Source organism: Phascolarctos cinereus, unplaced genomic scaffold (assembly GCF_003287225.1).
Source record: "Phascolarctos cinereus isolate Bilbo 61053 unplaced genomic scaffold, phaCin_HiC Scaffold_4;HRSCAF=312, whole genome shotgun sequence".
Taxonomy (NCBI): domain Eukaryota; kingdom Metazoa; phylum Chordata; class Mammalia; order Diprotodontia; family Phascolarctidae; genus Phascolarctos; species Phascolarctos cinereus.
Genome location: NW_027555847.1, coordinates 64,419,137 through 64,443,425, shown reverse-complemented (window position 1 = coordinate 64,443,425; position 24,289 = coordinate 64,419,137). Strand labels below are relative to the sequence as shown.

Sequence of the window (24,289 nt, the reverse complement as noted above, 5' to 3'; positions counted from 1 at the left end):
CAGGGAGGAAATGTGCCCTCTTGCCAATCCGGATCACTGGCACCACAAATTTGGGAGACAAAGGTTCCAGGCAGGATCTGGGATTTCTCTGGCCACAAATACCATGTGTCCTGAGATAGAACTGCCCTTTGCATATCATCTCAAACCTCTGACGTCAGACTGTCCCCAGCCAGAGACACTGTGAGCCGGCAAGGAAGGAATGCCATGACCACACATCTAGTTAAGCAGCAAGGAAGAAGATGGTTTTCTCCTTGGTTCCTAAGTCAAGCCTCTGCTCTCTGCGCTAACGAGGCCAGAGGGAGCAGGGTGTCCCGAATCCTCTGAGCCCATTCCTGGCCAAGGTTTCAAGTTGTTAGAGAAGTTTATCTTCAGTGCCTTTCTACGTAGTTTATATCCCTGGCCTTTTAGTCTCCCCTCCTGCAAAATAAATGAAAGCAGTCCAAATTTCTATAACACTTTGCTGTTTATTGTGCCTCAACAGCCCTGTATGGCAGGCAAATTGTTTTAGGAAAATTGCAGATTGGTAATGTCAGGATTTTTGTTGGTTTGGGTCCCGGATGTGATTTTATCACTTTAGGGAACTCTCAGCATAGAAATTCCTCCTCACAGTCCAGATTGGTGGTAAATTAATGGTTTAGAGTTGCCTGGGGGCACTGACAGCTTCAGTCACGCAGCTAGGTAGGACTTGAACCCAGCTCTTCTAAACTCTACCATCCACTATTCTGGAGAGCAAGTATTTTGATCCCATTTAACAGATGAGGAAATTGCAACTTAGAGTGTAAAACCCCAAGTCACCAACAGAGGTAGGACTTCTATCTCTTTCTACTACACTGATCTACCTTTATGCTCCTACCCAAGACTCTTCCCTTCAGCAACAGACAATTCTTCCCAGTTAGATAATCACAGTATTAGAGCTGGAAGGGACCTCAGAGATCATCTGGGCCAAATGTAGAACCCAGGACTGTAGATCTAGAACCAGAAGGAACCGTAGAGGTCAACTTGCCCAACCCTCCCATTTCACAGATGAAGAAACTGAGACCCACAGTGGTAAACAGCCTCTCCCAAGGTCACATAGGTAGTAAGACACAGAGCCTAGACTCAAAACCAGGTCTCCTAATAGTGTCTGTTGCTTTTTGTGGTACTACAGAAATTTTCCTGCCCCCTTTCCTCATCAGAATGCACTCCTCTGGTGTCCCATGCCCTCAGAGATATACTTTCAGCCAAGATGTCCCATTAACTAATTTACGCTTGCCTATAAATGGATGGTAATTGTTTCATGTGTATGCCAGGATCACATTTGTACTTTAATCGTTTTCAGAGCCTCAAGCCAAAGGAATGTCTCACGCAGGAACTTTCAAGCAGCACAGCGGAACTGTGGAGAAGAGATCTGGAGGCTCACAGACCTTCCCTGGTCCTCCCCACGTTATGCTGTGCTTTTTCCCATGCCAGCCTTGGTACCTACAAACAATCCTAAACCCTGTATTTAACTCTCACTCCACGTCTCCCAACCTCAGCTGGATCCACAGGGCAATGGTTGAACTTTTGCCCTAGGGAAGGGAGGGAAGAATTGTCAGGGAGCTCTGGAGAAGATTAAAAGGAGACATGGGCATGAAAAAGAGAAATATTAAAAATGACAGTTTAAACACAGTGATCTCACTATTAGGACTATGCTGTAAAGATCTCATTAAAAGGAGGGAAGGAACACTTATCAGTATGAAAATATTCATAGTTTTGTTCATAATTGCAAAAACCTGGAAATAACCCCATGTTTGGAATAGCTGAAGCAGTTATAACCAGTCATAGCCAGTGTGGGAATCCCCACTGAGGATTTGTCCAGATAACTGGATTTAGAGGGTGCTGAAAGCAGACAGTGTTCTTTAGAGAGGACAGTTAGTAAGCTTTCTCCCCATCCACAGCTGTACCCAGGTAAACTTCACAGCTGGCTAGGTAGCCACCCCCCACCCCCTTTCTTAAGAAGTTAATTTGGAGGGGTATGATGTGTGCTATCCCAGGCTCCAATATTGCTTGTTAAGGATCCCGGCAGAACAAATTGTGCAGGAATGTTCTAGGACAAGGTTGTGCTATAAGAATTGGAAAATATGAAGAATACAAAGAAATACAGAAAAACATGTGAGAAGGGGTACCAAAGGGCAATACAATACACAAAAAATGCCACCAACATGCATTTAAGGCTATCTAGAAACTTAACAAAAACCAGGAAACACCAAAAAAATGCATTATAAAAGCGATAGGACAAGACAGCATGGAGGCAAACAAAAGATTTTTGTCATCATTTTGAGGGAAAAAAACACTTGTTTAAAAACAAATTATAAATAATTTGCAGTTTCCAGATTATACAGGGTCATTTTAAATTTGTGTTTGTTTAATTCACTGCTTGTTTTTGGAGGTTGTTACTAAGTTGAGAATAAAAATTTATTGAATAAATATATAAAGATTGAACTCAACTGTCTCACACACAAAATGGAGAGGAGGAGGCAGGGAATGAAAACTTCATGTCTCTATAGTTCTATAAGTCTCCTCCTGACAATCCTGTGAAGTAAGAGGAGGATCATGATGCCAATCTTGCTGGTGAGGATGCTATGACTCAGATCATTCTGAAATGACTTGGCTATGAGCATGCACTCAGTAAAGGCAGCAACAACTCAAACCCAGGTCCCTTAAAATATGCCCATACATGGATAACCAACCAGACACAACATGTTCAAGAGACCACTGGGACCAAAATTTGACAAATCTCTCTCTCCCTCCCCATCCCTCCCTCTTCTCTCTTTGTCTCTCTCTTTCTCTCTGTCTCTCTCTTTGTGTTTTCTCTGTCTCTTTCTCAGAATCTCTCCTCTCCTCTCCTCTCCTCTTCCTAGCTCACTAGAGGCAAATTTATTTATCTGATTAAAAAGCAGATCAGTCAATGCCAAACTTTTCCATATGTGATTAATGTCACCTCTACTACACAAGTTATTCCACTAGAAGACCCATCCCTCTAATCAATCCCCCCCCCTTGTTTCGAAAGCTAAAGAGGCATCATAGAAAGCCAATCATTTCCTGTTCTTAAATAAAGCAGTACTAAGTAGGTTACAGATGGCTTTAATAGGAAGAGAAAAAGGGAAGGATTGGGAGAAAGAGTGAAAGAGAGAGAAGAGAAGGGATGAGGAGGGATGGAAACAAGAGGGAATGAGAGGGAATAGAAGGGAAGAAGGGGTCATAGGAGCATTTGTATAGATAAGGAAATGAGACTCGGAGAAGTTAAATGAGTTTCTCAAAGTAAATAAGAGGCAGAGTTGGCATTCAAACCCTGCTCTTCTGATTCCAAAGCCAGGGTTTTTCCCACTACGCTATTAGAAGAGATGGAATGGAAGATATGGGGAGGAGGGAATGGGGAATGGTGAGAGAGAATGGAAAAAGAGAAGGAATCAGAGGGAAGGGGGAATGAGAGCAGGCAGATGGGAGAGGGAAGGAAGAGACAGATGGATGGGAAAGAAAATGGGGTGTTAGGGGAGAGGTCCTAGAAAGAGAAGAGGGAGGCAGGAATAGCAGGGGGAAAAAACAGAAAATACTTAGAAAGTAGCTACACACTCCTGAAAAGATAGGGAGGCAGGATGCAGTCTTGAGGGCTTTTGGACTATGATAACTATACAAGAGCCTTACCTTCCTGGCTTCTAGGGTCAGAATGAATGGAGTTAGGGTCAATCTTCTCTTGAGGTGGATAGTGGTAGAGAGTCTGGGACTGTTTGGGGGTCTCCTCAGTTGGATCTTCTTGGAGAGCAACAGGAGGGAGAGTGGTTGGAGTAAACCTCACCTTGGGGATGGTCTTTTCCACTCGACCCCCTTGGGCTGGCTGGAGCACGTTTCTTTCTGTGGGAGTTGCCTCTTGGAATCCAATGCTGGCACTCCTTTCTCCATCCCTTCCCCTGTCTCTGGGGTGGGGATGAACATTGGGAATGGTGTTTCCTTCAGGCTCTGCCCTCCCTTGTTCTCCGCCTCTCTCCTGGGCTCTTTCCTCGGATTCTACAGCATTGTTTGAATTCTGTCTCTCCTCTGGCTTCTCGTGAATACGTCTAGCTCCAGCAGTTTTTTCATTCACCTCATGCTCCTTGGAGGGTTCTGGGTAGTCATCATCTTCTCCCCTCCCTTCTTCTTCCTCTACCACCTCCTCCTCCTCCTCCTCCTCCTCTTCATCTATGACTCCCTTCTCTTTCTGTTCCATCACACTCCGGGTTCTAGACTGGCTGGGAACTTTAGGGTCCATGACCACAGCAGCTGCCTGCCTGGTAGGGGAGACAAGCTGGGTGAATCCGGGAAGGGTTGTATTGTTGGCGATGGGTTTTGTATCCTCACTCTGCCGCTCCAGCTGCTCTAGGCTGCCGGGGTCTGGGGCAGGCTGGGCTTCTGGAACTGTCCAGCCTTTTGTCGGGGCTTCCCCCTGTGCAGTGTCTCCTTCTGAAGCCTCCTGGTCATAGCTGTAGGGGTCATCATAATGTCTCTCGGGGTCGTTGTCCTCATGCTCAGAGAGGTTGCCAGAGAGGTGAAAGGCAGAGGCATCACAGCCTGGGAGCTGGTAACAAATGAGCTCGCCACCAGAGTTTGGGCAGTGGCAGACTTTGCAGTGGGGCATGCGGACAGTATGGCCTGCCACATACTTCTGGCCCTCGTGCAAGCAGCCTATACGTCCACACTGTGGGCAGCCATCCGATGGGATGACGGCGTCGATGCAGTTTGGGGGCAGATCCGGGCAAAGCATGAACTGGCAGCTGATCTTCCCCCCACCTTTGGGGCAGGAGCACTCAGTGCTTCCAAAGTCCACAAAGTAGGACTGCCCCTCGGGCACCTTGCCGTTCATGAAGCCGACATTGACGCAGTCGTAGTACTGGTAACCCTCGCAGGTGCAGCCGTGCTGCAGGCAAGCGGCGCAACACTCCCCGGGCTCCAGCACCTCCTCAATGCAATTCTCCAAGGGCTTGCAGTCCACACCCGTGCAATCCTTCTGGGCCCCAGACTCCCTAGATAGGAGCAGCAGCAAGGTGATTACTGACCGACAGTACCAGGGAAGCCCTCTGGGCAGAGCCATAATCCCCTTTCTCCAGCAAAGGAAACACCTTGATTGCACTTGGCACTTGACCTGTTCTCCTCCAGTCAGGAATCTAGCCTGTCTCAGGTCCGAGTGGCTGTGGTCCTCCCAGATCTCTCCTTTCTCCTCTTCGCTCCTGCATTTATGAAAGAAAACTCTTGTCAGTGACTCTGCTCAGCACATACTCTCTCTCTCTCTCTCTCTCTCTCTCTCTCTCTCTCTCTCTCTCTCTCTCTCTCTCTCTCTCTCTCTCTCACACACACACACACACACACACACACACACACACACACACACACACACACACACACGCACACATCCTGCCTGGTAAGCATTAAAGATCCTTAGAAGTTGGGATAACATCCAACAGCTGGAAAACTCGGCAAGGAGTTAATCATCATGTCTCCAGTTCTGCAGGCCCTCGATCCCAGCTAGGAGGAGTTAGTCCCCTTGAGCTATCTAAAATCCAGGCCTCCTTGGCTGCTTCAATTCATAATTGTTCTCACTGGGCCAAAAGAATTCTTTATACCTGTAAAAGCCACATTCATCTCTCTCTGTCTCTATACCTGTCTCCCTGTCTCTCTCTCTTCTTTACATCTGTCTCTATCTCACCATCCATCTCTGTGTGTCTGTCTCTCTCTGCCTCTATTCCTTTCTTCTCTCTGTCTCTATCTCACTGTCCCTCTCTTTCTGTCTGTGTCTGTATCTGTATGTCTGTCTCTGTCTATAACTGTCTCCCTTTGTCTCTCTCTGTGCATGTTTCTCTCTGTCCATCTGTCTCTCTCTCTGTCTCTCTGTCTCTGTTTCTGTCTGTCTCTCTCTTTCTTTCTGTGTCTATATCGGTGTCTGTGTGTCTGTCAGTGTCCCTCACTGTCTCTGTCTCTCACTGTCTCCCTTTGTCTCTCTCTGTCCATCTGTCTGTATCTCTCTCTGTCTCTGTCTGTCTGTCTCTCTCTGTCTCTGTCAGTCTCTGTCTCTCTGTCTGTCTCTTTCCATTTCTCAACACAAGAGTCAAATCCTATTACTATGAGCCCTGAGGGGCTATATGAATTCTGCGGTTTCCTGAATTTTCTTGGATCAAACACTTCTGAAATACACAGGCCATCTACTGGGGCCTGAATATCTTTTTTGTCATCTAGAGACTTTGTACTGTAATGGGATTTAATAATCAATACCTTACTTTTACTTCACACTTTACACTTTTCAAAGCAATTTCAGCTGTAACCCAAGAGGGAAGATGGTACAGAGAGAAGCGTGTTTGATCTGGAGGCAGAGCATCTGGGTTCTTAATGTCTTAGTCTGTAGAATGGGCAGCAGAATACTCAATCTGCCAACCTATCTCACAGGATTCTGTTAAGGACTGAATAAGGTCATGCATGCAAAAGGAACTTGGAAACCGTTTCATTCTATAGCAATGTAAGGGGTTATAATATAATGTTCTTAATGGGGCAAACAGGGACAAGGCAATCCGAGCGACTTCTCTCTGGGGCCCCAAGCAGGATCTATAGGCATCAGAGGATTGAATACTGGATCTTTCTATCTTTAGGTTTTTTTCCTCTTTATCTTAGCATTTTTTCATCTTTTAAATAAACAGTTTGAGCTAGATCAGGGGTTCTTAACCTGTGGTCCATGAAATTTAAGAAAAAAATTTCTGTGTTATTGGTTTCTTTTGTAATTTTATGTATTTTAAACATTCAAAACCACTATTCTTTTTAAAATATTTTATTTTTTCCCTAATTACGTGTAAAGCAATTTTTAACATTCATTTGTTTAAATTTTGAGTTCCAAATTCTCTCCCTCCCTCTCTTCCCCCCACCTTGAGAAGGCAAGCAATTTTATATAGATTACACTTGTAGAGTCATGCAAAACCCGTCTGCATATTAACCATGTAAAACCACTATACCAGGCTATACCAGATTGACCAAGGGGTTTGTGAAACAAAAAGGTAAAAGAATTCCGTACTGGGTGCTCTTTAAGGTCCCTACCAGCTCTACATGGCTGTGTTAAAGTGCATTCATTCAATGGCTCCTCAATGAGAAGCTCCATTTTCCAGATGGGCAAATAAAGACTTTGACAAATGAAGTGACTTGTCCAGGGTGACATGCTCACCTTGGAAAGTGGCAGAGTCCCTTGAGCGTCATACTGTCGCACATACTGCCTCTCTATTTCACAAGAAAGCAAATTGAGTGCAGAGACCAGGATCAAAGATTTAGAGTTTGAAGGAAATTTAGGCTGTGAAGAGGCCATTAAGACCAACCTCCATTCTAGAGATGGAGAAAACAAGGCAAGGAGAGAGGTTAAGTGACTTACTCAGAGTCACACAGTAAGTGTCTGAGGCGGGATTTGAACTTAGGACTTCCTAATTCGAAATCCAGTGCTCAATCCGCTATACCTCGCGGCCCATTACCTAGGATCCAGAGGAAGTAAATGTTGATAAATGAGGGAAGAAGGAGAAGTAAAGGTCTAGAGGACAGTTTGGGGAGCTTAAGCCCTGGAGGGACTTTATGCCTAATAATTACAATCACAGTAACAACAGCATTTATTGAGCGCTTTGCAGTTTGCAAACTTTACATAGATTAACTCATTTGATCCTCACAACTCATTATTGTTGTTCAGTCCTTCAACCTTGTCTGACTCTTCATGATCCCATGGGTCATATTGTCCAATGGATTTTCTTGGCAAAGATACTGGAGTGGTTCACATCTCTTCCTCCAGTGGATTAAGGCAAACAGAGGTTAAGTGATTTGTCCAGGGTCACATAGCTAGTGTCTGGGGCTGAACTCAGGTCTTCCTGACTCCAGGCCTGGCACTCTATCCACCGTACCACCTAGCTGCCTCTTAAATAAAACTTGGCCCTAGAGGGCAGAACTGGCAGCAGTCATGGAGGTTTCAAAGAGACAGATTTAGGTTTGATATAAGGAAAAACTTCCTAATGGTGAGAGCTAGCCCTGAGTGGAACGGGCTATCTCAAAAGGTAGTGCATTCTCCCACACTGGAGGGCCTTGACGCCCGTTTGTTGAGTATGCTGTAGACGGTTGAACTCTATGGCCACTGAAGTCCCTTCCCACTCTGAAATACCATTAATCTTTGATTTTTAAGGGGACACAGATGGATAGAGATTGAAGTTATGGCCAGAGGAAAACTTCGAGTTCCATAGAGTGCCGGTCTTGAAGTCAAGAAGACCTGAGTTCAGATCTTGTCTCCAGCACTTATTAAATGTGGGACACCGGGCACATCACTTATCCTTTCTCAGCCTCAGTTTCCTCATCCTGCTTCCAATCTCTTCCCTGTCTGGTCCATCCTCCACGCAGCTTCCAGACTGATATGCTTAAAGCTTTGACCATGTTACTTCCCTGATCATGAAGCTCTAATAGCTCCCTCTTGTCTCCATGTTGAAATGTTTTTAAAACCCTCTACTTGGCAATGAAAGCCCTTCACACCTGGTCCCAACCTTCCTTTCCAGCTTTGTTGGAGATTTCTCCCTTTCAGTCACTCCGTGTGAGTGGTCTATTTGCTGCTTCCTGTATTCAGTATTCTATCTCTTCTCCCCACGACCATTCTCTATGCCTGGAATGTATTCCCTCTTCACCTCTGCCTTTTAAAATTCCTTCACTTCCCTCAAGGCTCAGGACAAGTGCCACTTCCCACATTAGGCCTAGCCTGATGCCCCAAGCTGCTAGTTCTCTCCATCCCCAAAGTTCCTCTTCATATATTTTGCATTTATTTTTCTGGGTATATGCTATTTCTCTCCAACCCCCCTAGAATATAAGCTCCTTGAGGGCAGGGTCTGTTTCATTTTTGGTTTTGTATTCCCAGTGCCTAACAGTGTTCAATAAATGCTTGTGGAATGAACCAGTGAAAGCCCAGCTTTGCAACTTGCTAGCAGCATAGACTGCTGGTCAATCATGCCTCTTCTCTGGATCCTTATCTTTAAAAAGAGGGAATAGGACAGCACACATTAATGCTAAAGGTCCTTCCAGTTCTGGCTCTCAATAAGCTTAGGAGACTAGAATTTCCTAAATCCTGCATTTCACACCAGGGAGTTGCAGTCATTAATTATTTCAAATACCTCTGGCCAGAGTAAAAGGTTTTAGCTAGATAATTAACTCTAAGAATAGAACTCCCCATAAAAATAGGAGGATAGGGTATAAAGCCAGAAGAGAATGAGGAATCAGCTAATGCAGCTCCATTCTTTTACAGATGAAAAAACAGAGGCCCAGGGAAATTAAATGACTTGCCTAAGATCTCATAGGTAGTTAAGTGCCAGGGTTGGTATTTAAAAACAGTCTGAAACATTAATGCTCTTTATATGACGCCTACTTATAATTAAAATCAATAGGTGTATACAAACACATATATGTACACACACATAGATGTACACATAGATACATACACACATGCATACACACATGTATACATACATACATACACACACACACATACAAAAAGATAGAGAGATAAGTAAACTAGCCACTCATTGTAGAAATGGAAGTATAAAAGGAGACAAGTCCATCAACCTGCTAGCTCTTTGTCACATCTGTAGACATTCACTAATCATGATACACTCTACATTTGTGCCTTGGTTTAATGCTTCTTTCCTACACTATTAGAGATTATATGTATGTATGTGTGTATATATATGTATATATGTGTATATATAGACGCGTGTGTATATATGTATATATGTATATATATATATATATATATATATATATATATATATATATATATGTATATATGTATATATATATATATATACGTATCTCTTTGGAGTGGAATAAGGGTAAGTTCAAAAATGAGATATTTTTAAGTTTATATATATATATATATATTTATATATATGTACATATATATGTATATATACATATATATATTTATATACACACACACACACACATACATGGATAGATAGATAAATAGATAGACATGTGTACATACGAGCAGTCCATTGTGCATATTGGCCAGGCTATCCACAAATTGGTGGAAAGGACTTGCTTATAACTGGAAAGAAAAAGTTGATTCTTTGCTTAGAGAAGAACGAAGCTAACTTACAAAGTACAAATGTGATTTGTAAAAATAAATCAAGCTTTTTATCTCAATGATTTCAAAAAGTTAATAAAAATATTAAAAGAATTTATAAAATAGAAAACACTTTTGGTGAGAAAAAATCCTAAACTTTTTGAGATCTCTTGTTTTTTTAACTCACCTTATTCTGCTCCAAACATGTTTTGATAATTGCCTTTATTCCTGATTAAGCTTTAAATCCAATTTTTCTACACTTGGGAAGATTCTGTCTTCTAAAGTGGAAAGAACTTAGTTTCTGAACATGGGCTTTAGCATATATTAAATACAAGCAACAGGAAAATTCTCTGGTCATTCCAGGTAGGAGTGTTCATTTCTTAGAGACTGATGTTAAGAGAGACACTGGAAAAGCACAGTATATACTAACAAAGGCAGCCAGGATGGTAAAGGGTCTGGAGAGTTCTTAAGTGAGCACTGGCTATAAGAACTTGGGATGGTTAGCCTGGTGGGGAGAAGACAGGAGGGTCAGAATAGCTGATTTCACATATCTGAAGGAGTGTTTAGTCTTAGTACAGTTTTAAGTTACTGGCCTTTAAAATTGCACTAAGATTTTTGAGATATCTCATATTGCTCTAGGGTGTATATGAACCAGGACCAATGCCTGAGATTCGAGGGAGGCAGAATTTCTTAGCAATGAGAACTGTCCAACAGTGGAACTCTTGGTTTCCCAAAGTAGTGTTTCCAATGGTTACCTATCAGAGGATGCTATCTGTAGAAGAGATTCCTGCAGTAGGGAGGGAGGTCAGACTATATGACCTTCCAACTCTATAATTCTAAATTATCCCAAATGTTACTATTTTTATTAGTCCTATTCCCACAGTTACCCTTGGAGTGAGTACTGAGTCTGGGTATGTCACTAACCTTCTTCCACACCTAAAGAAATTTTCCATCTTCCCTCCCCCCATCCCTACCCCTTAGGAAGCCTCCCCAGGAAAACAACAACAACAACAACAAAACTTTCATTCTTTGAAGTCTGTTCTAGTGGCAGGGATGAGGATATTGAAGGAGACTGTGACCTCTTGGTGGGCTGAAGTACAGAAGGTCTTAACTTTAACTTCCTCCTAAAACTGGAGAAAATCACAAAACTGGGCTGGCTGGCCTCTACCTATTTCTCTTCCAAACTACAGTTTCTCTAGGGAAAAAAAAACCCTCTACTTCCACACCCTAGGTTGCAGAGGTAAGGTGCTTCTCATAATCTCCGCTATTTCAGATTGGCTTGGCTAGAATTGACCTAGGATTCTGGTCCTTCTATTGGAAGAAGGGGCCACACTTCATAGATAACATGGACACCTGTTGCCTTTAATAGTGACCTTTCAGCAAATGAATCTTCCCAGGCAGCCCCAGGGCCCCCAAGAATTAACACACTTTCCAAAGGCAGACTAAACTTACTAAAAATCAGTTACACCTTACTGAATAAGCCAGTATAGTTTTTGGCTTCCAGGTAGTAATTTCTGCCTCAGAGTTACAGAAGGATCATGAGATTTATAATTGAGTGGAAGTTCAGAAATGACTTGGCTGTCCCCTTAGAGACATTGAGGCCCAGGGAAGATAGGTAATTTGTCCATTCAGCTACTAAGTAACAGTGCCATGATTAGAACCGAGTCATCTGATTCTAATCCCACTGCTCTTTATAGGTTATCACCCAGTGCCAGCCTTTCTTTGTACATGAAGACCACATTCCTCACCCACCAACACTAAGGTCAACAGAACTCTTTTCTCCATGGTAAGGATGGTGTTTAAACGGAAGCATCCACACTCTCTAAGTTACCAATGACCTGTTAATTGCCAAAGCTGATGGTCCTTTCTTCCATTCTCATCCTTCTTGACCTACTGTTGTTTTGACACTATTGGCCACCCTTTCCTCTCTAGGCTTTTGGGACATTATTCTTTCCTGATTTTCCTCTTCCCTGTCTGACTACTCCTTCTCCTTCTCCAGATCATGCCCTTAACATTGAATGTTTCCCCAGACTCTAGGATGGACCCTCTGCTCTCTTGGAGACCTCATCAGCTCCCATAGATTTAATTACAGCCTCTATGCCAATTGCTCTCAGATCAATATATCCAGTCTTAGTTTTTCCCCTAAGTTTTAACCCTGCATCACTAGTTGCCTATAAAACATTTCAGACCAAATGTTCCAAAGACATCTCAAACTCAACACATCGAGAACTGAACTCATTATCTTTTCCCCAAAACCCATCTCTTTTTCTGTCAAAGACAATTTCATAACCTATGCATTATCCTGCACCCCTCACTTTTCCTCACCCCACATTTCTAATCAGTTGCCAAAGCTTGCTATCTCTACTTCAACAATATCCCTTGTATCCAAACTTCCTCTTTATTCACATAGCTACTGCCTTAGTTCAGGCCCTCATCACTTCTTACCTTGATTAGTGTAATAGCCTCCAAATTGGTCTTCCTCTCCCAAGCTTCTTCCAACATCAGTCCATTATTGACAATAATGCCCAAATTATTTTCATTAAATTCATATATGGGTGTCATTTTCTTCCTCAATAAATTTTAGGAGCTACGTATTTCCTCTAATATAAGGTATGAACTCCTCTTTTTGGCATTTAAAATCCTTCACAACTTGGTCCCAACCTATCTTTCCAGTCTCATTGGGCAATGTTGTTGTTCAGTTGTTTCAGGCATGTCCAAGTCTTTGTGACCCCATTTGGGGTTTTCTTGGCAAAGATACTGGAGTGGTTTGCCATTTCCTCCTCCAACACATTTTACAGATGAAGAAACTGAGGCAAACAGGGTTCAATGACTTGCCCAGAATTAGGAGGCTATTAAGTATCTGAGGCTGGATTTGAATTCATGAAGATGACTCTTCCACATTCCAAACCCAGCGCACTATCCACTCTACCACCTAGCTGCCCTCAGTGGACATTACTTCCTCCTCAATCCAGCCAAACTAATCTTCTCTCTACGCTTCACATGTGGTACTCTATCTTCCATCTCTATGCCCCCATGCCTAGAATGCACTCCCTCTTCACCTCTGCCTCACAATCCTTCTCTTCCTTCAAAATGCAGCTCAATCATCACCTTCTACATGCACATCTCTTCTTGATGCCACCCCACCCCCCAGACTGCTAGTATGCTTCCCTCTCAAACTACCTTGCATTTAATTGGTGTTTATATGTATTTATTAGCTTTATATTTATATATATTCTAAATAATATAAATTGTATATATTTTATATAAATTATAAATATATATTTATTATATTTATTTACAATATATAAATATATTATATTTATATACTTATATATGTCCTTGTTGTCTTTGTCCATTCGGCTGTGAGTTCTGTGGGGGTAGGGACCATTTCATTCATTGTATTTATGATCCCAGGGCCTGGCACGTAGAAGGTACTTAACAAATTCATGTTGATTACTGATATAACATCTTTTCCAATTCTAGATTGATCCAATATTTATTTAGATTGATTTAGATCCCTTGCCTATGTTTGAATTGACCCTTCCCCCTTTTCCTATAAATATTCAAATAGTCTCTATATTCATGTGGCTCTGATTAAAGGCCAAATGTACCCAAAGGTCAACCTTCTTTGACTCCTCTAGAAATAGACTGGATATAACAGAGAGGTGATGGACTCATAGGGCAGATTGAGATGTGTATTTTTAGCACATGGCCAATGACAGAATTTGTTTTGCTTGACTATACATGTTTATAAGAGGGATTTGTTATCAATGGTAGTGGAAGGGAAAGAGAGACAGACAGACAGAGAAAGAATAAAATATAATTTTTAAAAATAAATAGATTATTATCTTCATTTAAGGGGCAATTAAGTAGCACAGTGGATAGAGCAGCAGGCTTGGAGTCAGGAAGACTTAAATTCAAATCTAGCCTCAGACACTTATCTCAGCAAGTCACTTTACCCTGTTTGTCTCAGTTTCCTCATCTGTAAAATAATCTGGAGAAGGAAATGGCAAATCTCTCCCAGTATCCTTACCAAGAAAACCTCAAATGAGGTCACAAAGAGTTGGACACAACTGGAATGAATGAACAATTCTCTTCATTTAAAGAAAGTGTTCTTAACCTGGAGTCTATGCACTTTAAAAAAAATATGATTACTCTACTTCAATGGAATTTGCTTCCTTTGAATTCCTATGTGTTTTATCTTATGCATTTAATAAATTGCTGAGAGTCTCTAAATTTCACCAGACTGCCAAAAGGGTCTGTAACATGCAAAAAAAAAAAAGTCAGAACCCCTGATACAGAAGACAGTGGAAAATCTGTCCATCAGGGTAGCACTGGAATAAAGAGGAAGGAGAGATGGAGAAAGATAAGCAGGGAGAAATTTTTAGCTGAAAGAGGAAGAGATTTGGACTAGGAAGAGATGAGAACCAGATTGGGGAAAATGCCTTCTCAGAGATCCCAACCTAAGAAAATACCGGCTAAAGAACTGGAGTGAGACAGATTGAAACCAACAAAGCCAAGGAGATGAGTGCCTGCAAAGCTGGATTCCTTGTCTCTTCTTGTGCCTGTGCCCACCAAGCTTGTCAATGAGTCCACTCGGTTCATCGCTCTTGGCCTCAATTTCTTTATCTGTAAAATGGGGCACTGCAGTGGATGACCTCTGCAGTTCCTTCCCACTCCAAACCTAAGAGCCTATGATTCTGTTCTATCATCCCCTTGGTTTGCTTTCTCTTAAAGACTTGCCACAAAGAAAAGAGTAGGTGATACTGTGAGGTGGGTTTCTTTCTTTTTTGGGGTGGAGAGAAGTTATATTTCTGAGATTACAATCCATGTGTACTGCTATAAAAGCAGGAATCAACGTGACTCAAAAATGTTTGACCAAGAGCCACTGTCCCAGTAGATAAGAAGTAAAAGGATTTAAATTACCTTCAAAAGAAGAATCATCAACAACCAACAACCATATAAAAGTTTGTTTGAAATCATGAGAAACATAAATTAAAATAACTCTGAAGTTTCAAAAAATTGGCAAAGATGGAGAAAATGGAAATCATCAACGTTGGACCATTTCTGAAAAGATAGGCACACTAAACGCTATTGGCAGAGTTGTCAATCAGTTAAATGGTTCTGGAAAACAATTTGGAATTATGTAAGGAAAGCCACTAAAGTGTCCATACCCTCTGGCCTAGAGATTCTGCTGCTAGGCATAGAGGCCAAGATGGCCAAAGACAGAAAGTTCCTATTTATGACAAAATATTCAGAGCAGATTTTTTTATGGTAGCCAAACAAACTGGAAACAAAATGAGTCTCCCTTGATTAAGGAATTGCTGAACAAATGTAACAGAATATTATTGTGCCATAAGAAACAACATCAGAGAGTCAGAGAAACCTGGGAAGATTGGTTTGAACTGATGAAAAGTAAATTACACAGAACCAGGAAAACAATAGAAACAATGACTATAGTCATGCCAATGAAAAAACATGAAAACAAATCCAGACTGGGTCATCGGACCTGGGATATTATACACAGACACACACAGACACACACACATACACACACACATGGAAATGCAACTCTCCCCCTTACTTGGAAGGTGCAGTTCTCTGTATGTAGAATGTTGCATATACTGTCTGATGGGTCACTGTGTCATGCTGGTTTTCCCTTATTTTTCTTTTGTACAAGGGAAATATTATTGAGTAGAGATGTATTTGGAAACAAAAAGTAGCAATAAGACCATTTTTTAAAGTTATGAACCAGCATTGCCTGCCACAGAGATTCAGGGCTTTGAATTCTGGGCCTATGAATAAATTCCGAAGTCCCTGAGCAAACCTGAAGGTTCATGACTCCAATTCCCTTGCTAAATAGAGAATGTAAGTCTGATGCTAAAGGCCACTGATTGTTACTGAACTACAATTTTCCAAAACCATCAGAGTTAATGGTAGTTAACTGCCTACCTCTGACCTTAAACACACACAACATTTTTACTCTCCTTTGGCTACTAAGGGGTTAAAGCGCCAGAATACCCCCCCAGACTACCTTGGTGAAACTTAGAGTCCCCCCACTCTTGCCCCCCTTTTCGTTTTTAAAACAAGCTCAGCTCCGAGTTAGTTATTTTCTTAAAGAGAATGAGGTCATGTGAACTCATAGAAACATGATCTCTCTAATGCAGGGTCCAGTTTTTTCTCTTTTTTCACCTCCTTCAAACACACAAAACAAACTGCTTGGGTGAGAGTTGAACTTGAAGATATTCTATCTAAGTACATTACCCAAGTTGAACACACACAGAATTACAAAGATTAATTTCCATTATTTTTAATCAGACTTAGAGAATAGAAAATATTGCTTTTGGCTGGGGTGAGGTTTCTGGCATTTTTCTTTTCCAGTCATTCATAACCCTTTAAAAAAAGAGACATTCATCAGTGAGGAAAAGAGACAAAAGCCATTCCTCCAGGTTGGGCAAGCAGCTTCCATGGGAGATCAAAGTAAAGAAAAATTAACAGAGGAAATCCAAGTGCAAAGGCTGTCAGGAGACCTCGGGCTCTAGCTTGGCATTCCCCCCAGAGACTTGTCTCTACACCTATCCAGAGATAAGCTACAAAGACCTGCCAGAGAGCAGGATGCTGGTTGGAGGAGAACTGGCATAGGGGAGCTGGAAGGTGCTTACCATGGTGCCAATGACTGAAAGTTACCTTTCAGTTTCCCTAGTCAAGATTTCAGAATGGGTCTCCTTACCTACCAAATACCAGCATAGGTGATAAGGACTCAACCTCTTATTTCATCGGTAGAGGGACCTCCCAAGTGAGGAAACTCTATCAGTACAGGTCAGCACCTTTTTTGAGAGCTGTCTAGTGCACTGAGATGGTAAGTGACTTGCCTAGGATCACATTGTTCATTTAAGTCAGAGGCAAGGCACAAACCCAGGCCTTCCTAATCTAATCTTCCATTGAGATTTGGAACATCTTGTGTGAGAAATAACAAAGTCCAGTATCACTGGATAGAAATGTACATGGGGGAGTAAGTGTAAAAAGACTACAAAATAGGAGGAGACTGGGTTATGAAGGGAATTGTTTGTTTCTTATGCTAAACCTAAATTTGCCTCTTTGCCATTTCCTTCCACTGTTCCTAATTCTACCTTCTGGGGACACTGAACTTCTGCCTCCTCAGCAGGTAGTATTAGAGATGGAGCCAAAGCCTCTACATGAGGTCCTCATGTAAGGTCTACCATGTAAGGTCCACCATGTTAGGTCCAATGCAATAAATACCAGAGCCCGAGGTACGGAGCAAGTCAGATTTAAATAGAGTCCCCCAAGGTTACTGATTAGACTGATTGGGAATCTGTTCTTTTTTATCTTTGTAGGCCCAGCCCCAGCACAGCGTTCTATATGTCAGAGTTGCCTAACAAATATTTATTTACCTAAGTTGAAAGTTATTAGAAATTTGAGGATTAAGGCAATTAACTTTCTGACCAGAACAGTGTATTCACAAGTGAAACTGTTAGCCCAGGATACAATAACAGAAGTCAGACTGTCTCCATTCTTTCAGAACTCTCCCTTTTTCTCTTTCTTTTTCAGTGTTACCTCCTCAGATGCTGATAGCAGGTTAATGAGCTATGCCCTTCCAGGTGACATTCTATATTTATATTCTCACTGGGGTTTTCAATGCCTTAACTCAGGTGTTTGTAACCTAGGAACTTGTTTGTTTAATATTTTGATAACTGTATTTCAATATAATTTGGATCCTTTGTAAGTCAATGTGTTTTTATTTTATGGACGTAAAAACTTTATTCTGGGAAAGGGACCAACCAGACCATAAAAGGGGGCATGCCCCCCCCCAAAAAAAGTCTCTGCTGGACTCGTCAAGTCTTCCCAGCTCCAGATCTGTGTCTCTGAAGACTCATCCTTCAGTCCTGAGAAGAAAGGGAGCTAGCCTGGGGATGGACACTCCATCACTTACTGTTGTTGTTATTCAATGGTTTAGTCATGTCTGATACTTTGTGATCCCATGGACCATAGCATGCCAATGCTGTGCCTGGGGTTTTCTTGGCAAAGATACTGGAGTGGTTGGCCATTTCCTTCTCCAGTGGATTAAGGCAAACAGAGGTTAAGTGACTTGCCCAGGGGCACACAGCTAGTCAGTGTCTGAGGTTGGATGTGAATTCAAGTTCTCCTGATTGTAGACTCAGCATTCTATCTACTAGGCCATCTAGCTCCCTCCATACCTCCACTTACAGGAAGGTAAAAATTGAGTCTTTTTACTCATTGCTTTTCAAAGAAAAATGCTTGCAGGAATGTAAAATTGAATCTTTTTACCCACTGTTTTTCAAGAAAAAAATGCTTATAGGAATAGGAATGTAAAATTGAGTCTTTTTACTCATTGTTTTTCAAGAAAAAATGCTTAAAAGAATGCAAAATTGAGTCTTTTTACTCATTGTTTTGCAAGGGAAAAAAAAAACACAGGAAAGATGCTTGGACTTGGCTTGTGCAATACTTCTTCATTCCTGGGGTCCAATAAAACATTTCACAGTGATCAGAAGAATCACAGAATGTTAAGAGCTGGAAAAGACCTTAGCAATTATCTTGTTGGGCCCCTCGTCTTACATTTCCTCCCTTTCTAGTTTCTTCTCATCTCTTAAAACATTCAGTTTTATGAGGGAGAACAAGATCCAATCCCTGTGAGACTGGCCAGGGTAGAGAATGCTAATGAAACGCCCCAGCCAGAGCCTTTCATCCAGTGGGGCTTAGAAGCTCATGCTATGACTCAGTGAACTCCCCACATCCGGAGGTTCCAAGAGATCCCCTTTGACAAAAGCTTCACTTGGACTATGAACTTTCTAGGGGCTCAACCCTCCAACCACAGAGCCTGCAGTTACCTGGAGGGAAAGGTCAGTTTCTACAGGGCCTGGGCAGTTTGAGCCTAAATGCCCTGACTTAGAAGTGGCCGCATAAATATATCAGCAGCCCTACATGATTGGGACAGAATGGAAAGTCAGTTTGCTGGTGGGAAGAAGCCAAGCTGTGTGACCTCTCAGTAGGGTCAGGGTATGCCATCACCATGACCCCAACCCATTCCCCAGTGGGGACCACACATAAAGCAAAGGGAGGTCCAGCCTCAGAGCCCTCAATCCATGGTGGGGAAAGGAGATGGGAAAGGCATTGTAGCCTTGGGCTCTCTTCGTGGGTGGGCATCAGCATTCCATCTCCAAAAGTTGCATTTCTGAGAGAGCATATGAAAGGGTGGTCTCAAAAGGGAATCCCTATTCCACATCCCTGTGTGAGGCAGACTGAAATCTGGTGAAAACTTCTGTTGGGGATGGAAATAATCCTTTAATCATAGGGTCATAGATTTAGGGCTAGAAGGGACCTTAGAAGTCATCAAGTCCAACCCCACCTTTATTTTACAGATGAGGAAACTGAGACCCAAAGAGATTAAATGATTCGCCCTTACATAACAAGCCAAGCATCTGAATCCGGGTCGTCCTGATTCCAAGTCCAGTTCCCTAATCACTATACTACACTACTTCCCCACCTCATATTATTACCTTATTACCCAAGCTCCTCAGCTTGAGAAGTTTATAGAGGTCACTCACGAACACTTGCTGGGTTTTTTTTTTTTGTTTTTAACACTTGTTTTTAATAGGAGTGAGTGGGAGGCTGTTTGGTACTTGTAAAAGGCCATAATGGACTTGGAATAGAAAGTCAACACCACTTACTTCCCAGCTGTGTCTCAGCCTCAGTTTTTGTCAGCAGTAAAATGGGATAATAATGCTTTCTCTTAATGACACCCCAACATCTCCCTGAAATGAAAGCTCATGATTTTAATACCAACATTTTCCCAGGGATTCTGTGTGGCAATAAGTCACGGGGCCCTAGATTCACTGTAGAACTGAAATGAAGACTCACCCACAAGATGATGGAGAAGCACGTGGTAGACATCAGCAAGCCACAACATGGCGCAGTGTAGAGGGCATTGGACTTGGAGTTAGGAAGCTCTAGATTCAGACACTTATTAGCTAGGGGCCAGAAGCAAGTCACTTAACCTCCCATGCCTCAGTTTCCTCTTCTGTAAAATGAAGGGGCTGGACTCAGTGTCCTCCCTTATATATGAATTCCCAAGGTCCCTCATCCTATAATCTTAAGACTAACTATAGCTGGAGAATTACACAAGAAAAATAGTTTCTGGAAAAGCATCAGAGAAAAGTCAGTCAAAAAGAAAAAAAAAGTTGCATGGGCCACATTCTAAAGTCAGAAACAATCGATGGGCACGCTTTCTGTTCTTTTGGTATCTAGGCAATGTTGAGAGAATTCAAGGAAGGCCCCCAGCCCATTGGGTGAACCCCTGTGGGGAATATTTGTGAGAGCATGGGTGAGAATCTCACAGGATGGGCAGCCCTATATCACTGGAGGGAATACCTATCATTGGAGGGAATTTCTAAGATCAGAGAACCATTGGCTTATTGGCAAGTGTAATAATTGCAGTACCTATTTCATAGGACTGTGAAGCAGAGAAAATCTGCTGGTTATTTCCTATTCATTTTGGTTTCCAAGGAAACCCATCTTCAGTCTTACAACCCAAAACATTAAACACATGTGAAGAAGAGTCACTTCTGCCAATATATTGCTCCAATAATCAGTCCTGAGCAATAAGGAATCTACAAGTTGAGGCATCATTCTTCCCAGATAAAAATGGTGCTCTTCATGCCCTCGGAGTTGTTTGCCCAAAAGTGGAGGGGGCCTGCATTGGGGCAGATAGGTAACACAATGGATGGAGTGCTGGGCCTGGAGTCAGGAAGACCTGAGTTCAAATCTAGTCTCAGACACTATTTGTGACCGTGGGCAAATCGACTGACATCTTGGAGCCTCAGTTTCTTCATTGATTAAATGGGGATAATAATGCCTATAGTAACCATCTCACGAGGTAGTTAATGAGGCTCAGATGAGATGCTACCCATGTGTTTTGCATGCTTCAAATGTAAATTGTCACTATGTAAATGTCACAAATTATCCATAGTCATTGCATTCCATTTTCTCTTTCACATGTGGCTTTCTCCAGTGTTTCTAAATATATGTGATTCCCTCTAGGAATACAGAGTGCAGCCTCTCCTTCAGCTCTCTAGGACCCAGGGTCTTCCCTATAAGATGAAGCAGTTGGACTACATAATTTTTACTTTGTTTTTGTTTTTGTTTTTGGTTAGGCGGTTGGGGTTAAGTGACTTGCCCAGAGTCACACAACTAGTAAGTGTTATGTGTCTGAGGTCAGATTTGAACTCAGGTCCTCCTGACTCCAAGGCTGGTGCTCTATCCACTGCACCACCTAGCTACCCCTGGACTAGATGATTATAAGGCCCCTTCAAACTCTTCATGTTGGCATCCTAAGAGTAGGACTCCTCTATACCTTAGTAGAAGTTTCTTCATAGTGATTCCCCCATGTTCCCATAGTACCAATCAGGGCCACTGTGAGCCAGTGTTCTGTGGAGCAGATCTGGGGCAGTTTGAGTTAACTTTGCCTCTGCATGGATGGATCTGGGACCCAGCTGTGGGCCCTTTGAGCAAGGAGATTATACAAAGAGTTTTCAGACCTCAATGGCCAGGCACTCCTGAGGTTGCAGGGAATTTCCTTGATAACTCCTTTTAATCTCCAAGCTAGTGGCTTTCACATTCCTGGGGAGGTACTTCTTTCACCTGGGGATTTGGGGATATATATTTTATTAATAGAATTGTTTGTCTAACCCTTGTGCTCTAAATGATCCGTTGCACCAGAAAAGGAACTAGGACCAGGATAAATCTCCACACTGCATTGAGGAATCAGATGAGAAAAGGGCTTGATTTGAGACCTGTGTGACTAGGATGAGACATTGGAACTGACCTTCAAAAACTTCCCAAGGAGAGGAAGATGTGAATCAGTGCTTTCTGGAAGGAGCCAACCCAACAGGAAGCTCTTGGGTACCACGGCCTGAAGAAACACAGGAAACACAGTTTGCCAGCCATCAGAACAACATAACCTCCAACACACCTTCCCCCACCCCCAACTGGGACCAAGTCAGGAGTCAAGACAGAGCATGTTCACAAAAGGGGAAAAAAAAAAACCCTCCAACTTTATTCCCCATGCCCCTAAAGGAACCTTTAACTTAATAGTCCTTGACAACAAAGCAATGTTAGCATAGGATGACTTGGAAGTAACTCTCCCCAGCTGGTGGAAAATGTGTTTGCTTAAGCCCACACCCCGAAGCAGCAAAAGGATCCAGTTACTTTCAGGGTCTGTGGCAAAGTAAGGAGTAGGGAGAGAAGGATGATAAAATTAGGAGGTGACTGAAAGGCCCTTTTCTTTCTGTTGAAGGAGAACATGCGAAAAGAAACAAATCCCTCCAGAAATGTGGTCATAAAAATGGAGCAATGCCAACATGAAGCCATGGAAAGAACAAAGATGTGATGTCAGAGGACCTAGTTTCAAATCCCAACTCTATCCCTTATGACCTGTGTGATCTTAGGTAAGCCACTTGACTTCTCGGTTTCCTCCCTTATGACCTGTGTGATCTTAGCTAAGTCACTTTATTTCTTCTCAGTTCCCTCCTCTGTAAAATATGGAAGTCAAACTAGATGATCTCTAAGAAACCTTCCAGATCTAAATGTCAGAAAATCACAGAATCTGAGAGTTTCTAGGGGAGTAGGAGCAAGAGAGAAGAACCCTCCAGCCCATAACTAAAGGAGTGCTCACTATATCAGATCTGATAGGTCATCTAGCCTCTGTTTGAAGATCCCAAAGAATAGGGAAGCCGTCGTGGCTCTGGGAAGCTCATCCCACTTGGGAATGGTTCAAATTATTAGGAAATTATTCCTGACATCAAATTTAAATATGCCACTCTGCCACTTACTCCATTGCTTCTAGTTCAGCCTTTTGGTCCCAGAGCAAAGAAATCACATCCTTCCTCTACATGACAACCCTTCAGACACTCAAAAATAGCTCCCATGTCCCCCTCAACCCCCCACCCAATGTTGTCTTATCCAGGATAAGTTACTTCAGTGTCATGGACTTGAGGCACTCCACAATCCTAATGCCTTCCTGGGGATGCTCTCCAGATTATCAATATCTTTCTTAATGAAAGACTGGACCTGGAAAGACTTGTATGGACTGATACTGAGTGAAGTGAGCAGAACCAGGAAAATGTTGCATACAGTAACAGACACGTTGTGTGATGACTAACGTTGATAGACTTAGACCTTTTCAGCAATGCAAGGATCTAAGACATCTCCAAAGGTCTCATGATGGAAAATGCTATCTAAGAAAGGACTATGGAATTTGAATTCAGACTGAAGTGTACTATTTGCTATTTTTTTCCTTCTGTTTTATTTTGTTTCCTCTTTCTGATGGTTCCTCCTATTGGTTCTAATTCTTCCTTACAACATCACTAATGTGAAAATATGTTTAATAGGAATGTATATGTATAGCCTATATCAGATTGCAAGCCATCTTGGGGAGGGAGGGGAAGAGGGAGATGGAGAAAAATTTAAAACTCAAAAGCTTATGGAAGTGATTGCTGATAAATCAAAATAAATTAATAAAAAATTCATTATATTCACCACCAAAAAAAAAAAAGACTGGAATTTATGAATGCCTTGAAGGACCAAGCTGTCAATTGATGCAATGTATTTGCACCTACTAGACATAGGATGAAAATGTTTATTTCAAAGTAAAATTACAACATCTTCTCTTAATTATTTGTGTTTAAAACACATTTGCACAGATAAGAAAAAAGTTGAAGTTAAAAGTGAAGTTAAGTTGTTGCCTTTGTTGCTGTTTTGTTGATACCCAAGTTCAAGAATTTACATTCATCCTTTGAATTTCATCATGTTCAGTTCAGCTTAGCCTTCCAGCCTGTTAATATCTTTTTGGGTCCCATCACCCACTGTTAGCCAGCCCTCACAGCTTTATATCCTCTGTACACATGATAAGCCTATTATCTATGCTTTTGTCCAAATCGCTGGGGAAAAATGTTAAATTTATTAAGATATGACTTCCTATCTGAACCATGGGGCCTCCAAACCAGTGGGTCATACAGAAAGACTTTCAACATCACCACTAACAGTTAAATGCTCCTGCTGAGAAATGGCTGCTCTGTAGTTTGCCATAGCTCCCATAGGTTTCTTCCTCTTCAGGTAATTTCTTCCCTCCCTTCACAAAAAAGTTCTCAGGTA

General features: G+C 42.1%; 1 protein-coding gene across 4 annotated transcripts in view; it reads right to left on the bottom strand.

The window, feature by feature from the left end:
• Positions 1 to 24,289, bottom strand: part of FBLN2 (fibulin 2) — a 215,087-nt gene that overhangs the window by 144,668 nt on the left and 46,130 nt on the right. For 3 of the 4 annotated variants that reach the window (XM_020981251.2, XM_020981253.2, XM_020981256.2), the window contains exons 2-3: positions 21,963 to 22,049; positions 3,664 to 5,219 (exon numbers count right to left, since the gene is read on the bottom strand). In XM_020981251.2, the coding sequence (XP_020836910.1) occupies positions 3,664 to 5,083 (1,420 nt within the window). In that variant the 5' untranslated portion in view covers positions 5,084 to 5,219; positions 21,963 to 22,049. The remainder of the gene's footprint in view (positions 1 to 3,663; positions 5,220 to 21,962; positions 22,050 to 24,289) is intronic. The other variant, XM_020981255.2, reaches the window with a different exon arrangement.